Below are 17,359 nucleotides of genomic sequence, written 5' to 3' on the forward strand. Positions count from 1 at the left end.
ATCTCGCGCCGCCTCCAGAATAAGGCGACCACCACCTTTCATATTTACTCCTGCAGCTCTGCAATACATATTACGCCAATCTACTGTGAACTTAAGAGAACTGAGACGATTACTTCGAATACAACATTCTTGGACACTCAGCATGACCCCGCCGCCACCACACTAACAGTGTCAACGCTAGGCTATAAACGTCAAGCATTCCCTGAACCGCTGGACTGCCACCCCATTGCTGTTCGGACAGCCAGTAGATCGCCAGCCGACGCCCTTCTGTCATATGACGTCAGCCCGCACTCAGGAGCGTCCTTCACCCCTCTGTAACGGCCGTCTTCAAAAATACATCCATGTGTCCCGCCCTTAATGGAGGCCTTCAGTGGGCTTCCGTTCTGAAGCACATCGTCGAGCCGGAAAAGATTTGTATTACTTGCCATAGTATCGTCCGGACGCCACAGGCGACCAGGATAGCTCTCCGCTGGAGACATTTTTACGGAAGAAGGCGAAATTGCAAGCAATCCCGAATGTCATCGCATATAATCCGAGCACCGGACTGACTTAAAACACACATTTGCTTCTTTTACTTCACAGAAATCCATTGCCATGTTGATTCGTAAAATACGGTATTTTTATTCAGCCTTTCAGAAGATATGAAAGTCGTAAAATTTGCCCACTATTGTCTAAACAAAAAAGAGATAACGAAAAAGAAACTAAAACGACACCCAACAAGGAAGCTTCATTCCAGTCCTGTAGCAGTAGCCACGTGTGCAGTAGCCCATGGGGCAGATGTAGCGTGTTGCGTTTTGCATAGTGAATGCTGTTTCCACAGTAATGTTCTGTAAAGAAAAAAATAAGAGATTTTAAGGTTGATTCGTCATTTTGAGTAATAATCTATTAGCAGTGACTTCACTCTAGTAGCAGTACCATAAAATTTATCGCAAGGCATCACGAATCACTAGCCGCCGGGGTGGCTAAGTGTATACGGTGCCCGCTTGCTGACCGGAAAGACGCGGGTTCGAACCCGACGTGGCAGTCACATTTTGATTGAGGTGAAATGCTAGACGCCCGTGTGCTGTGCGACGTCAGTGAATATTAAAAACCTCAGGTGGTCGAAACTATAGGGAGCCTGCCGCTACGCCGTCCCTCATAGCCCGAGTCGCTTTAAACCAACCAATCACCTGAAACACGTACGCTCTGCCGAGCGCGTGACCTGCGACGCTGCCGACCCACGAGGCTGAAGAAAGAACGAACGTGGCATCACGCACTCAGTCTCCGCCGAACCTTTCTCGTCCCGCACATTATGTTACTCAATCAGGATATACCTATACGTATCGCGCTTAACCTTTACGCCAAACGGCGAATACGGCGCTTTCGCTATCACGAGACTAAGGTTGTTTATTTTTTGTACTGAGTGGATATGTGGACACTCGTTCTTCTCGTGTTCGGCGAAAGTGTTTTTTTTTTATATTGCACTGCTTGTCTTTTAACGCCGGAAAAAGAAATCACGATATGAAATCGTTTCCACAAAAAACTGGTCGGCTGTTGTTTAAGATATGAGGCAACTTTTACTCAAAAAGAATTTAACAGCCCATTAAAGCAGTTCGTTGTCTGCTTAAGGGACGTTGCTTTAGCCGCACCAAAATATTATAACAATAAAAAACTTATTTACATTTATGAAAAATGTGCTAATTATACGTATGACGCCAGCAGTGATATCTTCAATCTAGTTCTTTGGAAGGCAAATTGAGTTTGCACATATATACAAATAGGCATGAGATATGCACTGAACAAAAATAATTATGATAGCATGACTTATAATTGTGCAATATTGAAATAAGCAAAACAAAGGTTTTTGTTTAAACATTTTTTTTTCAGAAAAATATGCAGAGTCAAAAATCAAATTCCATGATTTTATGATTTTATTTACTGTGGTTCATTGCATAGCTAGATACTTAAAGAATAAGTGCACGAAATTTCATTAAAAAGTTGTATAGGTATAAAGTTACGATTTCTCGCATAAGACTGAAAAGAATTAGAAAAAATGCGATCAGCATCAGGCGTCACAGCGTTAGCGGGTGTTTTACCCCGGGTATGTTCTAAGAATAAGAGAGTCCTATGGGCAGTATAGGGTGTCGCTGTAAAAATAAATTAAGCGGCCGACAGCTATTCCACCATGAAAGTAAAGAAAAACAATCTTTAACAGGCTACCTATTTATCAACATCAGCAAAAATGCAGAGCTTTACAGGCGAATCGGGAATGCTTTCTCAGGTTTGTAGCAAAAGTGTTTAACTTAACTCTCAATTTTTGGAACACTGCTGCGACGCTGTTGCGCAGGATGATGAAAGCGGACGCACATACATTAGCAGCAATGAGGCTGCATGGCATGTTACAGCGATTTACACCACTGCTCACTATGTTCACCCGACACCATGCAATAATTACAACAAACACACCGCATGTTTAAGTAACCTGAAAAAATTATAATTTGGCAGCAAATATTTCTGTAAAATAAAAAAATGTGTTGATGGGCAGACTGTAAGTTAATGGTGCTGATAAAATATGCATGCTGAACTAAAATTGTCAACTCCATCCGCAAAACAAACCTAATTTTCTTTTCGCTATCTGCGCGCGCTAAACAATAGGAAAAATCTTGAGTTGCGGGGATGAATCGTAGACGCCAGTAAATGACAGTGCCCTTGCCAGGGTCATCCAGATGAGTCACGTGCGCAAAATATATATTATCTATATTCTTGCTTGAAATGACAAAACTACCCCTGATAGATAAAAAAAAACATTTTTTTCCTCCCAACAGCGCAGCAGCGACAGGGATAGCTGTGCCGCACCTTCCCTCTCTACCTCGACACTGTTAACAACATCTAAACATGCCCGAAAGACATGAATACAGAATGTGTGCACATTATTTTGAGCGCTGGCTCCCCGCCTCAAAGGGTCCATACGGAACATCCAAGTCAGAATCGCATGCGCACGATCCAGAGCGATTATTCACTGCCAGGCTCCTTTTCAAACTGAAATTCCAGTTGTCGGATTTAATTTGTCGGAATGCAGATAAAACTGCCTGACGAGGCTCCAAGTAAAGAAATAAGATAGAAAAATACGTTTTAAGGAAAATGGTTGGGCAGTATTTACAAAGAAAAACCTACATCAATAAAAACCAACAGCTAGCGAGTCTATTCCGATGGAAATATTTTCTTGAATAAAGAATTAAATAAAAGAGCACCGGATTTAAATATACAATACTAAAAAATAGATATCATTAAAAACGTATCAGATACAAGGAGTTGGAAGAAACCAACAGTTCAAAAATCCTCAGATTAGGTGCAGACGACTATTGTTCTGTTGGCCCGAGTACAAGCGCGCAGCATCCTAAGCGGCCACTAAGTGGAAGCCGGGATTTTCGATTACACAAAACTACGACGATGACATCGTTTGTTTATAGTAAAAGAGTTCTATTGAGTTTTCGCTGCGACAACTTACCACACACTCTATCCAATTATGATGGGGCTTGGTATAATTTTCGCAGTAAACCGTGCATCCGATGAGCGCCTGTTGAAATAATTGTCGAATGAGTGCTAAACACTCCCACATGCTTCGCCCGCTGTCGGGCGAAATGACCGACAGTGAAATCAGAACCGCTACACCTGCTCGTAGAGGCACCCATTCCAAGACATTCGCCTTTAGGAACACCTGTTAGTTAGCCAACAGGTGAGCCAAGAGTTTTCTTTAATATGAAATGATGTCAACGCCGAACACACCACGGAAATCATTGTACGCCGGTACTGTTATAAAGCACGGGCTATAACCTCAGGGCGTAGCTCTGAAGCGACTAAATGGTCAAATAATTTGACTTTCTCTAAGAGCACGTGTCTTGGCAACCGTTTCCCTCCACCCTCTTTCAGCCTCTGGCCAGAGAAAAGTTCAAGCTTCTCCATTGCGCAGTTCACAGTGCTAGAGAGTTATCGTATTCACGTCGGGCCAAAGACTTGATTGTAATTCGTGCGCGTGTTGTGCGTGTAGCCTAAGCTTTAACTGCGGAAGACATTGGTTCCCGAAAGCCCATAAGTGTACTCTGCTTTGGCCAGAACACTGTGCAGAGATGAAGAATTTTTAGTGTTTCCGCAGTGAGATCTGTTCCTTCTGCGCGGCAACAGTAAAATCTAGCTCTCTTAGCACTGACCCCGAAATACATTAGGCTGAAAAATGAGCGAACCTGATCTCCGTCCGTATTTGCGACGTACACGTGACAAGTTGGATCAGGTGGCTCTGAAACAAAACGAAAAAAGAATAAGTCAGAAAATATACTGACCTTTGAGTGAAAGGGTTAAGCGTGGGATATTAATTTATTTATTTGTGACGGAATGGGTTAGTGCGCATTCGCACTTTGCCGCGTCGTAAGCATTGTGACCGCTAATATCTGCCCACCTGCCTAGCCGTCCGACTACGGATGATTCGCTCAGATCACAAAGAGGAGCACACGTGCCCTTTCTAGCGAACACTGTGTAAGTCTTGGACAAAAAAATTGCGGGATGTGGATTCGTAGAAAATGATTAATTTCGGTGCTGCCTTTCTGCCTTGTCCCTTTGTGCTTCAAAGCTTTGTGTGGACTTCTTTCGCTCGATCGCATACACATATTTTTTTTAGCGAATCAACAACCGGCAAACATTTTTCCATGACTATACATACATACTGCATGTTTACTTCTAACGTATACTACATGCGCGGCATCGTAAATAGGAAATCGATTATCCTTGTCAGGCAGGTGAACGTCGTGGCATATCACTCGGGCTTTTTGGTGCATGTTCGATAAACGAACTGTAGCGCTGCTGTACACGAAGGCACGGAAGGCAAACAAAGCTATGTTCTTTATCAAATACTTACGTCAAGATTAAAAGCGAAAGTAAAGAGCTTATGCAGCTAGTTATACCTTATCAAGCTTGCAAGAGAACATTTTTACACGTGTTTTTCAGCGCTAAAACGCGTAATCCGAAACAACCGCTAGCGCGAATGTTGTTTATCCCCGCTTCTGCGTGCCTTCTGCTGTGCTAGTTTGTTTACCAGACACACAGGTGAGCATGAAAGATGAAGAAATAAGGGGAAGAAGTGGGCAAAAAACAAGAAGTCAGCCTATGGGTATATATAGGGCATGTAGCTTCGGCTCCAATAGAAAGTATCAATAAATTTGTAAGCACGCACTAATGCGCGACGTCGCATAGCATACACTTTAGGCATAGCCGCGCAGATACTATGAGAGGCTATCGACCTTATGCAAGTGCTGCGGGAAGGTTAGCAAAAAATATGATGATGATGATGATGATGATGATGATGATGGATTTTTATGGCGCAAGGGCATCTACGGCCAAAGAGCGCCATGACACGAGGTATTTTTCATTTCTCAAGGTGGAGGTGGGGTCAAAGACCCATTTCGCAAGCGCTCCACCCTAAAGCCGAGCACCAGTCCAGAGGAAAGCTACTTTTTCCTCTTCTGCTAACCCTGGAAACGTCAGCATCGTTAGAATGAAGGACATTGTTTTCGAGGTACCGTTAAAACAACACAGAAAAGACATGTTGACATATGAACCTTTCATTTGACTTTTTTTGCGCGATCACCCTACTCCAGCGGAGTTTACACTCTTAAACGGCATCCTTTGCCAAACCAGGCTGCGTTTCTTTTACTTTGTGTGTTAATTTTGTCATTTTCGGTTTTAACTCATGCGCATCGTTGCTGCCTTTTTCCGACTACTATAAACACTGTCGAAGCGTCAGTAAACCCTTACGTTTTTAGTATGTCAGTCTACTTCATCAGTATATATATATATATATATATATATATATATATAGAGAGAGAGAGAGAGAGAGAGAGAGAGAGAGCACCGGACGCGTTATTCGGAGGTCGTGGGTTCGGATCCCACCGGCGGCATGGTTGTTTTTGCTGCTGCTTTATAAATAATTTTCTTTAAAACCGGTTGATTGGCACTACAAATTAAAAAAAAATGAAAACATTCCCCTATGCACCTTGGTTTCGGTGACTGCTGGCTTCCTTAATATGTTTTTCAAACAAGCCCCTCATTTCCTTTACCTTGTCTGCTAATATATATATATATATATATATATATATATATATATATATATATATATATATATATATATATATATATATATATATATATATATATATATATACTTATTAAAGGGGACACGCAGCAGTTCCGTAGAAAGCTCCCTCTTTTTAATCACCTCGTCTTCGTCATCTCCTTCATGGTGCCATGCACTTCGCCCTCCTCGTTACTGCTGTAAACACACGGGCACACGCACGCACACACACACACACATTCGTTCTTGGCAGTTGAATTTTAATACGACGCATAAAAAAAAGGAAAACATAAGTGTTTATTACACGACGTTTCGCCTGATGCTACAGCCGAAACGTACTGCTCATAAGGATTAGCAGTGTTCCGTGATATCTTCTTGGGGTAAAAGTGTAACCGTCACAGTGCCGCGGAGCCTGTTCGCATGTAAAGCAGCAGCCTCGTGGTTTTTACGAATATCAGAAAGGCAAATGGAATACACTACAATGTGTTAGCTTCTAAGAGACTTAAAGACGGCACAGAAGCAGAGTGCTTTATAATTTTCAAAGCAGCCTGTATAAGTAACGGCGTTTGTCAGATCTTTCGACAGGAGCGACTTAACCACAAAAACGATATATGAGCTCCATCTCTTTGGCTTGTTTTTATGACGTTAGCAAAACGAACCTGTCGTTCCCTGTGGCCTTCTTCTTCTTTTTCTCGTCGTCGTATTGGTTGTCGGTGCATCAGTACTAGTGGTCTCTACGCAGACAAAAAATGCACGAGTACACACAGTATTAAAGGACAGAGAGAAAAAAATTCAATTATCTTGCGAGCTTTATATAGTATTCTGAACTCTTGGACTAATATTAAAAGAGCCCACTTAAACAAAATAAGCAGTGAGTTTTCTCATAGCCAAGAAATGACACCAGCTCGAGTGTCTATTCAGCGTGTGTACTAACACAGTGAGATAAGGCGTGGACCAATCGCAGAAAACGCGAGGGCATACCATGGTAGCACCTGCTGCAAGCGCACCGTCGATGTGTGTATAGGGGCACATGGTATCTACAGTGGAGCATCTGCCTTAGCAGCGCATACGGGTAGTGAGCAACTCAGGCTGATTCCGATCATTGCTGTTTTATTTCTAATGAACGCTTTACCTTAATAGGTGCCTTCTGCAGTGTCTACAGAACTGTAGTACCAAACCTCCAACGCTTATCAGTGTGTGTAAAAAAGCGATGTGCTTCTTTTGAAACTGTTGGGAAGCACGTAATACTGGAGACAACGTTCAACATCGCGTTTAGTGTCGCTAAAAACAGGTTCTAATTGAAGTTCAAATTGTAACATAATCACTGCACAGACTGTTGCATGTTTTCCTCGAAGCGCAGAACCGAATGTTGGCAATTTTTCAGCGTTGAGTTTACGAGGACAGCATGCCAAGCAATCAGCATCAACATCATTGTTTTGATCGTTGTTTTACTGGTATATTTTATACGGGGAATATACCCGAAATTGTGCATTTTGAAGTTACCGGACCATGTGACGTAATGAAGACGAAGCGGCGCATGAGAGCGTGCGACACATTAGCTCAAACGTTACTTACTCGAAAACGATGACGTCAAGAAGCATCTTAGAAACTGGGAGCACTGGACTAACAGACACGGACATCAGAGAGGATAGAAGGCTGGGAGGCGAGCACCCTTTTCTGCCCTCAGTGCTTGTTAACACAATAACCTTAGTTTCAGAGATGCAGACGCAGCAACTAGCGCAGCTTGCCGTTTCATTACTAAAGTGAAGAAGGGCTTTGGCTTGAAGGCCTGCACTTGAGAGAGACCTCCTAGGGCGCTGCCTTGAACTTATGCAGCAACAACGGCAATATCACGAACTACGGGCGCGTTGAGCAGGGTATAGCCGCCGACCACGACAAGATAGAGAAATGCGTGAGATAGAAGGCTTGGCCTAGCGTGAGCCACCACAAGACCCGGAACCGCGCAGAAAGCTAACTACAGGCGCATAAAGCCGGCGAAATTAGGCAACTTAGCCCTTCGAGTGGCAATTTAACGGCAGCGCCTTGGCTTCGCCTGCTGGTTTTGTGATGGACTCCATGTTTCACTGAAAGGTACCACCTTTCCTGAATTGGGGTGAAGACACTGCAAAGGCTCGAGCAGTCAGGACCAGGAGGGTTCGTTTGGATCGTTACATTTGATGATGACGACAGTTGTGCATCTCATCGATAGCTCTAAACTTCAGCATGGGCTGAGCAAGGTCACCCCATCTCATCGACAGGCATTTGCACAAAGCACTCGGAATGTAAGGTCATGATTGAGCAGGGGAACGAGGAGAGCGCGATACGGGCCGAACATAATGCTCTCGCCAACCTTAACCTGGAATCCTGGCGTATTTAGTACAGAGATCCCAAAAGCAGCAGCTGAGCATAGCCTCTGCCCCTCGGCGTAAGTGACTTATCTGAGCCACGTGGCTACGGGGAAGAGAACAACAGGGAACAGCTTTAAAAAGAGGGCTGACCATTTAGTAGTCTTTGAGGAAGGAATCAAGCGAGTCTCGACGGCGGACAATTTTCCTTCACAGCCTTGGGCATGCAGAATACAGACAGAGCGCCATCGAAGGAATTAAAGTTTAAATTTCATTAATTAGTAGAACTAGAGTGCTTAAAAGAATGAAAGTTAATTGCATTCGCATTTTTTCGGTTAAAATATTCTTACCGTTGACTTGAAAGTAATCGTCACTGGAGTTATTCACGGAAGTTGCGCACGTCGTCGTGGTAGATTCTGTAAATGTACAAAAAGAAAAAAACGTGGCTTGTATGTAAACTGAAACATTCAAATATAGCCTGTCATGAACTGAGGAAGCGCGTGCCTAATAGGGTAGAACGTTGGGCCAGTTGGTTTAGCGACATATTTAAAACACCTTTGCGCAGAATAACACAGGACGGGAGGGAGAAACACGCACACACACACACGAGCGCAAACTTGCAACTGCAGTTTCAGAAATGCCATTGCGAAATAAAATTACATTTTGCATTTCCCATTGTAATTTGAGTTATGTTCCGTTTTGTTGTTCAAAAAATTAACTAAACATGCAACGAAAAGCAGCTCAACCAATAAATTGCCGTAAATATGTTTAATCGTTCATTAAGAAGGAGCTATTTTGGACTATATGAGCGGTCATACGGTGTACGCTCCTTTATGCTCGCAGTGTTTTTTTTTCCGCCTTATAGAATTCATGCGAGCCCATGAACTGGGCCATCTACCTTCATGTTTACTCAATTTTTGACATGTATAATAAGCCGTGATACGGCCTTCCTTGTAATTCATGCAGGCAAACCGACTTTCCAATAATGATAAGCATGCAAGAGTTCAAGACTTCAACAGTTCACGAGTTCAAGAGGTGCCATTTGCGGATTAAAATTGTACCGATTGAAAATGCATTCTTTTCCATGAGTAAGAAGACAGGCTGTGAAATGTATCCTTTTCATATCAATACATCAGCTTTTGCTTCTAAAGCTGGTGATATCATAAGCGGTGCTTCCTACTGACGGTTGTGTTCACATACTTGATTTACGTTACGCCTTTCGGACACCTTCTGCACGTTTAGCCTTTCGCTGGTTTTAGGCTAAGAATTTCTAGTAGAACGTTTTAGGATGCCGGTTCCGTCTACCTCTACCGCACATCGCTACAACATGCCACCAAAAGCATTTGCACAGGTGATCCTGAAAACCCAAATTCGGCAGCACATGCACCCATCTCAATCGTCTGCGCATGCGCTGTTGGTGACTAGGAGTAGCAGTGTGCGGTAGCGGCAAGCGACGAACATAATATTTTCAGTTACAATTATATCGTGGCCGAAAATCTGCTCCGAAATCGTGCTCACTCACTAGCCTGCCAAATAAAACTGCCATGCTGCCACTTATACGGCAACGTAAGGTGGTCAGGTTCAACTCTGTAATGTTTTATCGCATTTCATCAAAGGCGGACAATGTTATCACGACGTGACTACAACAGGTTGCTACTTAAAATCTAGTCGCAAAAATCCCTGCGCTCGGATCACCGTAATATTAATCCCAATTATGTGCGCTCCTTACGTTTGTTAGAGCTGTGTAACCATTGATTTACGTGTGTTAATAACAGAAAAAATAAACAGTTGCTTGGCCTTACCTTCTTCGTTAGTATCACCCAGGATAAAAACTGTCGCGGACGCTGCAAAAGAAATTCCAGGGTTAAGAAAGAAATATTTTCTCCCGCTTCCTCTAGTTCCCCTCAAAAAAAAGTTATAACTGCAGAGGACTGCCTCGCAAAGACGTTATTTCCGGGAAACAGATTTTGCTAATAATGCTAATCTCTGCAGACAATGCTGCAGGAATCCTCGAGAGAACCCGGTCTGACCTACGAGAAACAGTTTAAGATCGACCGCTGATGACTAACCATGATCTTCGATGACTTTAAATACCGTTTCAGCTACCATGTTGCTATATACTGTATTATAGGCCTCTCAACGAAGACGTTCGCAGTGCTGGGTATTGCGGACTGCTCCACTTTTCGTGAAATGAAGAGAGTGGCAGCGTAAACCTTCTTGTCCAGCTAATTTGCAGTGTACGTCAGTTATCCAGCATGCTCTGTCGTCTTTTTTCATAGCATTTTGCCTTCTACAAGGCGGCCCGGGCTGCTTCGACTAAAATTTGTTTCACTTTTTTGCCCGGGCCTACCTGCATCGTCCTGATGTAAATAAAGACGACTCGACTTGACTTGAAAGTAAACAACCCAGGACGAGCACTGCTCTTGAACAAAGCATTCTTCAACAGGTTGTCTATGTAAAACAAGTTGATGGTTGTTCATGCTGCGAGATGAATGCAAACAACACAACCACAAGCTAGGCTACAAAAAGATCACACCGTCGATGTTTTTTTGTCATGCTTATGGTTGTGCTGTTGCGCTTACATTGCAATATGGATAAAGCTTTCTTTGACAGCCGCCAATGACTAGCAATTAGATGAAGAGAATACCATGAATCAGAATAAATGGCATGCCAACGCCTGTAACTTAAAGCTTTCTTGCAAGTTCGCGCTCATTACGTGCTTTCTTTGTTCTAGTATTTGAGTTTGCGGTATCGCTCGTTACTCATGGATAATTGAAGAACACGCCTGGCAACATTTATTCCTCCGCTTTGAAGGGGTCACGACACCGTTATTCAGACTCAAGCTGATTAAGACTCGAGCTGTTTATTGCATGTTGTTTTCATTCATCTCGAAACAATTGGATAAAATGTAAGCTCATTTGGTGCAGCGAGTAATTTGCAATAGAATTTTTAAAAGTTGCTCTGAACCGCAAGGAAGTCATACAACACTGGCACGCTCGCGATTTGTGCCGACATAGACTGACAGTCGCGTGCGTGCTTCGGACTGAACAACTTAAATGCAGGTAATGAGCTTTGGGGAGTGAGTTGTTTTTGTGCAAGCTTGGGGTGCGGTGGGGCAAAAGGGGGGAAATTACAGAGGCCTGTGTAATTTCCACTTCAGTGCAGCTTCTGCCCGGTATCGCGATGACTTCACCACAAATTACGACGGCCGGACTCGAGTAGGCGTGCGCATTCAGTTTTGGAGCAAACGACGAAGCCGCCAATCTATGATGTCACTAAGGTGCTTCAAAATGGCCATCCCTGTCAGGGGGAAGGCCTTGAAGCCGATAACTCCCAATTAAGATTTCTAGCCCAAATGCGCGCGTAGAGCCTTACTTCTTTTTTAAATACGCATAACAACGTCGTGGCTAGTACCTTCATCGTAAAAGTACGAGTTGCTGGTAGACCACTTTATGTCCCATTTATGTCATGCTGGACAGAGAGTACAAATAAAATTGTAGACCTGGTGGTATAGAGGTGAAGAACGCCCCAAATTTAATGTACTGGGCACTTGGAAAACCTTCCTTGCAAATAGTGAAACCATCATCCTTTTTTATAAAATAGACGTTAGGAAGAATTATCAGGCATATAGTTGTGAATGTAGAGAGGCAACGGACGTGCACAGCCAGCTTGCGGAAAGTATGGCTCAGTGCTTTGAAAAATCATGATCATTATCATCACCAACCTAGATACTTCCACCTCAGGAGAAAGCCATCTCCAATTTAGAAAGGTCCTTTACCAGCCAGGAATACACTACTCGGGCCAATTTTCTTACCTCATCCCAGTACCTAAGTCTCTGCTGACCCTAGCTAAATTTCTATTCCCTTAGTACCCATTCTTTTGCCTCCACTACCCTAGCGACCACAGGTTATGATTCTTTCGCATTACGTGTGCTTCCCAGGTGCGCTCTCTCCTCTTGTTTTCAGTAAAGGTTGCTTTAACCTGCCTACTAATGTCGGCCCTGTATCGTTTTACGCCTACTAACCTTACCGTTCCTTATATCGCTTCCATAGCTCCATGTGCCGCCGTTAACTCTGTATGCTGAGGCATTCAAAGCGTGCGAGGAAACTTTTGAATTCTCAAGGTTCCATTTGAAATGGCCCCATCATTACAGAAATGTATAAGAGGAAGACTTGTTCAGAAAAGAGATGACTCCGGCATGCTACTCGGCTACTTTTGATGACTTTTAAATGTCATAAAACGGTAAAACGTAGTGAAAATAAGCAGCCATGTGCAATAAAACATGTCCAAAACTACCTACTTCATCGCCTGCCAGGGCAGCACTACGACAATGGAAATTTGTAGCTGTTTTGCCGTTAGGCTACGCTTTGCTACGAACATCTTTCTCTACACCACCTTCAGTAGCTTTGGTAGGTGTCACTTTAACCTCGCTTTAAAAACATGTTAAAAGTGCCCGTTCCTTCATATTGTTATTCTTGTAGTTGTGGAGAAAAAGTGAAAATTTTACAATCTGCACCTCATGTGATATCTTGCCATAAGAGTGCTAATCTAATCGGAAGCTTTTTAAATAGCCTGCATGTTTCGGACTCCTTGGCGATTACTGGCAAGGAACGCAGCTTCTATTCTTTCGTTTTCAGGCATATCGGTTCGAACGCGACCGCGGCGGCTGCGTTTTTATGGAGGAAAAACGCTAAGGCGCCCGTGTGCTGTGCGATGTCAGTGCACGTTAAAGATCCCCAGGTGGTCGAAATTATGCCGGAGCCCTCCACTACGGCACCTATTCTTCCTTTCTTCTTTCACTCCCTCCTTTATCCCTTCCCTTACGGCGCGGTTCAGGTGTCCAAAGATATATGAGACAGATACTAACCAATTATTATTATTATTATCAGGCATATCGGTAAGCCTGTTTTTCTCTAGTAGCTGCTGCAATACGTAGCTGCTGCAATATTTCTCTAGTAGCTGCTGTAAGGCGTAATGAAATAAAGAGAATTTCAATGAGAATGAGGCAAGGTGCAATAGGCGGCCAAAAAGACATTTACCTGCGCTGGCTTCGAGCTGTTTGTAGAAGCATTAAACCAATTTATAGCAGCATAACTATGAAAACAATCAATAAGAGCAACGTTTTGCGGTAGCCTTTAGGGAATAGAATTCCCTTATTATGGCACACCTGCAAAAGGCTCTCACATGCTATGGTGGCGACGTGAACTATCTGAATTTGTTCGTGCCTAATTCAAAAATTTTCTTGTGTCGTGGTACATGGTACATACCTGGGACTATTCGTTTTCAGATAAAAGCTAGTTTTTCCCGACCCTTGTACCCGCACAGATTTTTTTTTAAAATGCGTTGAAACTCGCTTTATACCTGAAAATGGACTTTCTATAAGATGTAACAAATAGTTTTCCATTCTACCAGTGATGGCAGTTTAACTCATGTTTTCAGACTTCTGCTAACAGTTTTCTTTTTTTACCCTTTTCCCTCATCACAAGTTTAAAGACATTTCAGAAGCGAGACACGTAATAGCGGCATCACAGCGTCAAGCCTCGCTAACGGGCTCCTGCTCCAATGCTCCTGTACGTTTAGTATATGATGGCTGTAATCTTGAATGTTTTCGGAGTCTACAAATGCAGGCAGGTATTGCACGCAAGCGCAAAGTGTTGCGCACGAAAAGGCAATGCACGCGACGAAATAATTACACTAAATGATAAAACAACGAATTATCTGGTCTGGCAACGTTTCTTAGTGCAAACTGCCATTCAGTACGATTTTGTCGGCAGAGCGACGGCATAATACTGAATTTCGGCTCCTATCATACACCGCAAACATTGCCATGATCATGTTTCTCTGGGCGCGCGTGGGCTTAAGCGTGAGAGTGTTGTGGTCGGCGGAGCACATTTTCAGCCACAGAGAACCGTGATATTAATCAATACTGATCTTAATGACCTAGCCTAGAGTCCAAACACAGTACATCATTCTGGCCGTGCCACTTTTATTACGAACACAAGATGCGCCAGTGTGGCTTCCAATCAGTTATGCCCTCTAAGGAGGATTGCTAGTAGCATGCAAACATTTATCGCTGTAATAAAATGACAAGACTTGACAATGAATAAATAGCATCCACTATTGATAATTAACATTTATGCAATAAAGAAGTGGCTTTGGTACTTTTTTTCTCACAACATTCTTTTTTTATCTAGCCAACACTGAAAAAGCTACTTACCGAACAGCAAAATAGCAAAGATGCACACACTTCCGAAAGCCATCTATATTACAGTTATTTAGATCTTCCTATATACTTGAGCATCTAGATGTCTGGACGCCTTACACGTTATATGCGTTCCTATGAAAATAAAAGAAACTTCATTCTGGCATTTGCGAGCTCTTCGTTAGAAACCAGCAAGAATAATCTGATGGAAGGCGGGCTGACACCTTTATTTTTTCTTGGCATTGTGTTTTCGATGTTACAAAAACTGCTAAATCATAGCGACCAAAGTGGAATGCGCGCTGCAGCAGCTTCGTGAACTTGACAAATCGCTTACATAGTGAGCGAGAATGTTGTCATGATAAAAACTGAAAGAAATAAAACCATTTTTTTTTCGGTTGTTTCTTTCCGACTTATACTTTCGTTTTCATGTGAAAGAAGCGGGTATTCACAGGCCGCCGCCGTAGATGATCAGCCTGAGTGACCTTTCATTGTTAGCGCTCTCATAAAATGCTTGAAAGTTAGAGGTAATCGTAAGCTATTCGGACGAAATATCGTGATGCAGGCAATGACACTAAGTCGGCCTAATAGACAACAAAATAAAAAGCTTGAAGCACGCCGCAGCTCTCTGCGCTCCAGAGCGCGCGAAAGCCTAAGTTTTCGTGGACACAAAACAAAAAGTATTGAAATGCGCATGGCTAACTGCTGTTTCTTTTATCTTCATTTAAGAGAAACAAGAGCGCACGACGTGCTCAGCGTGAGATTAAAGGGGCTCTGAGAGAGGATTTAATAAAGTTGCGGTATGCCTTGGATGTTAAAGCGCTCCGCTCCACTAATATTGGGCAGGAAGAATTTTTTTATGCGATTTGTAGAAACAAAGTTATCTCTAGTCGAAATTTTAATTTCAGCGTATTCGCGCCTTTCCCTATCATCTCGCCACTTTTTGCGCGTTGGAAGGTCGGCAATCCTCCGCCGGCCCCACCTCCGGGGAAGATCTTCCTGACCCGCCAGAGCTACGCGGCTTATTGGTCGTGGCCATGGTAGATGCCTGACGTCTGAATGAATCTAACCAATAACCGTATCTCAACATGTATACGTGGATGCGAATGATGGAGGAGGGTGCGAGCAGGAAAATGTCATCGGGAAGGGCTCGTCAACTTTCGCTCGTGGTTGTGGGTCCTCTGCTGCATGTACAAGTGTATTATTTGGCTCAGGTGTTCATGACAACACAATGCAGTGATTAATCGCGTTGACGTCCTCTCGTCGGAAAGTGTTTCAGAGCCCCTTTAAGATGGATGTTTAATTCTTGGCCTTTTGGCAACACTGGCGTTTAGTTCGATTTTTTGCAACGATAAACAAGATTTGTTACCGCTCCTTTTCCGCTGTCATTTTCCGCGGCGAAATGAAACGCCACTTGCGATTAGAGCCTTCAAGGAGAGTTCTTTATGAAATCTTTAAGTAAAGCGGCAGGACAGCGACATTTGATCATTCCAGCTGTCATTATAAGCATCTTTTCTTTATTTTGCTTCCACAAAATCTAGAGCCATCTGTATGGCACTTGTTATGTTTGCTTATTTGACTGCGCGGTGACAAAAATTCATTCGTGTTTTAGCACGATGGACGCAGGAAAAACTGTCACCTCTCTTGTCTTGCTTTGCAGTAAGTAAATTTGCGATATTTTCTCTTTACGACACATCCCATGTAGTTAGGAGGTCCTGAGTGAAATGTGACGGCGAGCTACGACACCAGTGCGCGGTCTGCGGCTGATGGTGCTGTAAAACTTCACCCTTACTACAGCAGAGGTGCCAGATTGTGCAGTGTATTGGCAGTGCACCGATTTGGCTTTGTAGCCTGTTTAGTGAGTAAAAACAAAAAAATGATGACAACTTTCGTCCAAAAGATATAGAAGCTCAACTCGTACTGAATTTCCGGCAATTAAGGGTTCAGTGTATTTTAGTGGCTCAAGCACGAAAGGAAGCCCTAACATATAATGCACTAACACACGAAAAACAATTGCTAGTATGGCTGGGATGGCCTGTGGCGCTGCGGTTCATACTCACCTGGAAATCAAGTAGGCCGTTCACAGAAACACTCACTGCACCGGAAAGACATCGCAGTCAGTTTCAGTAGGGTCCTTATATTCAGGTGAACTAAACCTTTAAAAAATGGCCAGGACGCTTACCACTGCGTAACGAGGGATTCAGCAACAGCTGTTAAAGTATTTATATTTTACGTGTTGAGGTAGAGAATATGAGAATAACTACTTATCTGTATAGTTCTACAACACATTTTTTTAGTTTTGCCCACATACGCGCACTTCGACTATCTCTCCTTTCCAATAAGTTGCTCTATAGGCATGCGGCGCCACTGATGACCTTTTCCTTGGGCTGCACGTTTCTCAGCAGCTTCCGCAGATGGACCATGCTACATTCCTCCGTTTTGGCTATACCCTCCCTCCAACTTCAATGGTAGCCATCTTTTGGATGGTTTCTGTAGTAGCCACTTACCGGCTGTGCATTCGTACGCTTTCGCAATAGCGTCCTATTTCACGGTAACCCTCCACCTTCCATTGTAATTACCCTCAGGATGGTTCCGGTAGCAATCACCCTCCGCTTTCACTTTAGTATCTCGCCATTACTTCCTCCTTCTATTGTAACTGCCCTCTGGTTAAGCTTTCCTATGTTCTCTCCATTCCGTCCTCCTCTTAAGGCAACT

The 17,359-nt window shown here is 43.3% G+C and overlaps 2 protein-coding genes across 4 annotated transcripts in view; one reads left to right on the plus strand and one right to left on the minus strand.

The window, feature by feature from the left end:
- Positions 1–597: 597 nt before the first annotated feature.
- On the minus strand, positions 598–14,837 carry LOC144118886 (uncharacterized). Of its 2 annotated transcripts, XM_077651668.1 has the most exons (7): positions 14,663–14,837; positions 10,248–10,289; positions 8,796–8,861; positions 6,760–6,834; positions 4,221–4,273; positions 3,488–3,556; positions 598–827 (listed from the first exon to the last, which is right to left on the minus strand). In XM_077651668.1, the coding sequence occupies exons 1-7, from the start codon at positions 14,703–14,705 to the stop codon at positions 702–704; spliced, it is 474 nt and encodes a 157-aa protein (XP_077507794.1). In that variant the 5' UTR covers positions 14,706–14,837; the 3' UTR covers positions 598–701. The 2 variants fall into 2 exon arrangements, with proteins under 2 accessions (XP_077507794.1, XP_077507795.1); XM_077651669.1 differs by lacking the exon at positions 3,488–3,556 and having other exon boundaries at positions 14,663–14,836.
- A 1,324-nt stretch (positions 14,838–16,161) lies between these two features.
- The window catches only part of LOC144118887 (uncharacterized), a 36,816-nt gene continuing 35,618 nt past the window's right edge, over positions 16,162–17,359 (plus strand). Inside the window, exon 1 of one of the 2 annotated variants that reach the window (XM_077651671.1) lies at positions 16,162–16,303. In XM_077651671.1, the coding sequence (XP_077507797.1) occupies positions 16,261–16,303 (43 nt within the window). In that variant the 5' untranslated portion in view covers positions 16,162–16,260. The remainder of the gene's footprint in view (positions 16,304–17,359) is intronic. The other variant, XM_077651672.1, reaches the window with a different exon arrangement.

Source organism: Amblyomma americanum, chromosome 2 (assembly GCF_052857255.1).
Source record: "Amblyomma americanum isolate KBUSLIRL-KWMA chromosome 2, ASM5285725v1, whole genome shotgun sequence".
In the NCBI taxonomy this organism is placed as follows: Eukaryota; Metazoa; Arthropoda; class Arachnida; order Ixodida; family Ixodidae; genus Amblyomma; species Amblyomma americanum.

What these genes read in the sequence shown, in the direction of transcription:
- LOC144118886 (XM_077651668.1), bottom strand. Translation starts at nt 14,705, where the DNA reads ATGGCTTTCGGAAGTGTGTGCATCTTTGCTATTTTGCTGTTCG. An exon ending in CTTTGCTATTTTGCTGTTCG is followed by an intron (nt 10,290 to 14,662) that starts GTAAGTAGCTTT and finishes TTTCTTTTGCAG; the next exon opens with CGTCCGCGACAGTTTTTATC. An exon ending in AAGGCCACAGGGAACGACAG is followed by an intron (nt 4,274 to 6,759) that starts GTTCGTTTTGCT and finishes GTTTTGTTTCAG; the next exon opens with AGCCACCTGATCCAACTTGT.